This window comes from Dermatophagoides farinae, chromosome 7, assembly GCF_024713945.1.
Source record: "Dermatophagoides farinae isolate YC_2012a chromosome 7, ASM2471394v1, whole genome shotgun sequence".
NCBI classification, from domain to species: domain Eukaryota; kingdom Metazoa; phylum Arthropoda; class Arachnida; order Sarcoptiformes; family Pyroglyphidae; genus Dermatophagoides; species Dermatophagoides farinae.
This window is the reverse complement of record NC_134683.1, coordinates 1,001,572-1,004,327: the sequence shown is the minus strand read 5'-3', so window position 1 is coordinate 1,004,327 and position 2,756 is coordinate 1,001,572. Positions and strand designations below refer to the sequence as shown.

Genomic DNA, 2,756 nt, shown 5'->3' with positions numbered 1-2,756 from the left:
ATTTCAATTCATTTCAATCAATTTTCATTCATTTGAAAAAAAACTCGAGATTTTTATCAAACATCTCGCTTCATAAACTGCTGCAAGAAAAAAAAGATGATGCTGATGATTCTGATGATCTAAAATGATTGAATTTGCAAATTTTCAATTTTTTTTTTTGTTCATCCTTTGACATTATTTGTCATATTTTTTTTTTTTTTTTTTGATTAATTTTCATTGTTTGGGAGAGAGAGATTGGAATAAAAAAAATGATGAAAAGTTTTTTGTTTGGTTGAAATCTGTGTGTGTGTGTGTGTTTCAATTTGAACAAAAACAAACAAGAATTTAACCCAAAAAAAAACTTCCGTTTTTATTTATTATTTTTCCGGTTCTTGTTTTTTTTTGTTTTTTTTCTGGTGTCTGTTTATAGTGTACATTCAATGGAAATTGTTGTTGTTGTTGTTGTATTTCTGTTTTCGACAAAATAGAAATTGTTAAATCTGGAATTTTGTTGTTGTTGTTGTTGTTGTGAATTTTTTTTTAAACTTTCTTACTACACAGGACAAAACAAGGAATTTAATAATGTTTAACATTATCATCATCATTATCCAATGGTAATAAAAATGCCCAAATAATCATCATTTTATTTGATTTTGTTTTCGTTGCTGTTGATGATAATGATTTGGTTATTGATCGATTGATCCAATCAGTTGCCATTGTCATTGTTTGTTTGGATGGTTCTTTGACTGTTTGAATTGATTCCATTGATTCATTTCCATAATCAGTTTCATCGTTGTTGTTGTTGTTGTTGTTGTTGTTTTTGTTTTCAATGAATTTGTCCACCAATTCCTCATTGTCATCATTATAGTTAACATAGGGAATTTGATCAGAATTTTTTATAATCAATGGGGAACGTGATTTTTTACCACGTGATGGTATAAAATGATTACCATTGAAAAGAAATCTTCTTCGACGTCCAATATTATTACTATTATAACGACTATGACGACCATTAAAACTATCATTATCATCATTATTGCCTGTTACTGGTAAAAATGTAACGGACATACGATCAGATGGCCGAAACCAATGGAATACATTCCATAAACTTGATGATGATGATTTCGATGGTGATGATGATGATGATGAGAATGATGGTGATGAATTATCAAAAAATGATGTTGTACTACGAATTGATCGTTTTAACGTTATAAATGATGATGATGGATTCGATTTTGATTGAATCGATTTAGTTGTCGACAACTGTTTTTTCCAGAGAAAATGATGAAAGAGAAAAGCAAAAAAAAAAAAATAATCGCAGAAAATCACGAAAAGATTTTACAATTTCAATGATAATCAATTTTGAAAATAAAAACTTGAAACAAAAAAAAAATTTTTCCAATGAAAACAAAAAAAAACTTACCGTTTGTTTACCATTACCATTACCATTATCGGTAATCATTGGTTGTTCAAAACAATCAATATACTGTTGTTGATGGTACTGCAATGGTAATACATTCAATATGGATAACCATATTATGATGGATAATGATAAATGATTTATGATGAAAATGATGATTTGTCGATACATGATTGTTGTGTGTGTGTGTGTATGTTTTTCGTTCGAATGATAATCGATAAATGATCAATTTAATATTGGTTGATTGGTTTCTGGTTTATTTTACTGAATGTTCTGGAATATATTGATTAATTTGTTCTTTTTTTTCGGTACTTTATTGCGTAAAAAAAATCACACCATATACAACAAGAATCAAGAATCAAGAATAAATTGTTGAAATTAAATTTTCATTGTCTTTTGTTGAAAGCAAAGTTAATGATTTGTTTGATCTTTATATACTTCAGAGTGTGATTCTGTGAATGGAAAGAAAAAAACGAAAAAATCATTCACACACACACATAAAATACACTTACGATAACAATAACGACAAACAAGCAACTATATAATGGATGAAGAATATTCTTTGTAATAAACGTTCTGGTTAACGTTGTCAATGCTGATTATAAATAAAAAAAAAGAATTTCGAGATAAGAAGATGAATAGCCAAACTATCTATCCGTATGTGTGTGTGCGTGTATGTGTCGTAAATCTTTTTTTTTTGCAATGAAAAATGAAAATGAAAACGAAAACATGTTTGACGAGAACGAGAGAAAAATAAAACGGCTAGAAAGGATGATTTTGCTCAGATTTTTCTTTTTTATTCTGTTCACTGAAAACTGTTCATACACACACACAGAATGAAGCTAAAAAATATAGATACCCAATACCCGATACAAATTCTCTGGTAATCAATTAAATCAATTGAATTGAATCAATCAATTGAGAAATACCTGACAATTATTATCAGCAAAAAAAATGACGATGATGATGATGATGATGATGAAAGCAAACAAACTTGCGCCATATTGAAAATTAAGAATTAGGGAAAGCGATGGTTAAAATTTCATTTACGTAACATGTGGACCACCATCATTATTGATCATCATCGTCATTAATTTTATAATTAATTAATCGACTTAATTCGTGTGTGTGTGTGTGTGTGTGTGCAAACCACCATTATTGAAAATAAATTGAAACGCGTTTTTTTCGGCTGAAAAAAATGCACCCAATTCGATATATAGCCATCAGTGGTCATCATGATTTTATTTCGAAAATTTTTCTATCCCAATTGCAACTACGTGTGTACATTAGGATTTGTTATTATTATCAGCTTTTTTGTGGTCATTTTTTTTTTCTTTAATGTAGGAGAAAAAAAATT

General features: G+C 28.4%; 1 protein-coding gene across 1 annotated transcript; it reads right to left on the bottom strand.

Annotated features, from left to right (window-relative positions):
* Positions 1-264: 264 nt before the first annotated feature.
* Positions 265-2,051, bottom strand: LOC124497278 (uncharacterized). The gene is made up of 2 exons (XM_047060917.2): positions 1,403-2,051; positions 265-1,242 (listed from the first exon to the last, which is right to left on the bottom strand). Exons 1-2 carry the CDS (start codon positions 1,568-1,570, stop codon positions 556-558), a joined length of 855 nt encoding a protein of 284 aa, XP_046916873.2. The 5' UTR covers positions 1,571-2,051; the 3' UTR covers positions 265-555.
* Between the last annotated feature and the right edge of the window lie 705 nt (positions 2,052-2,756).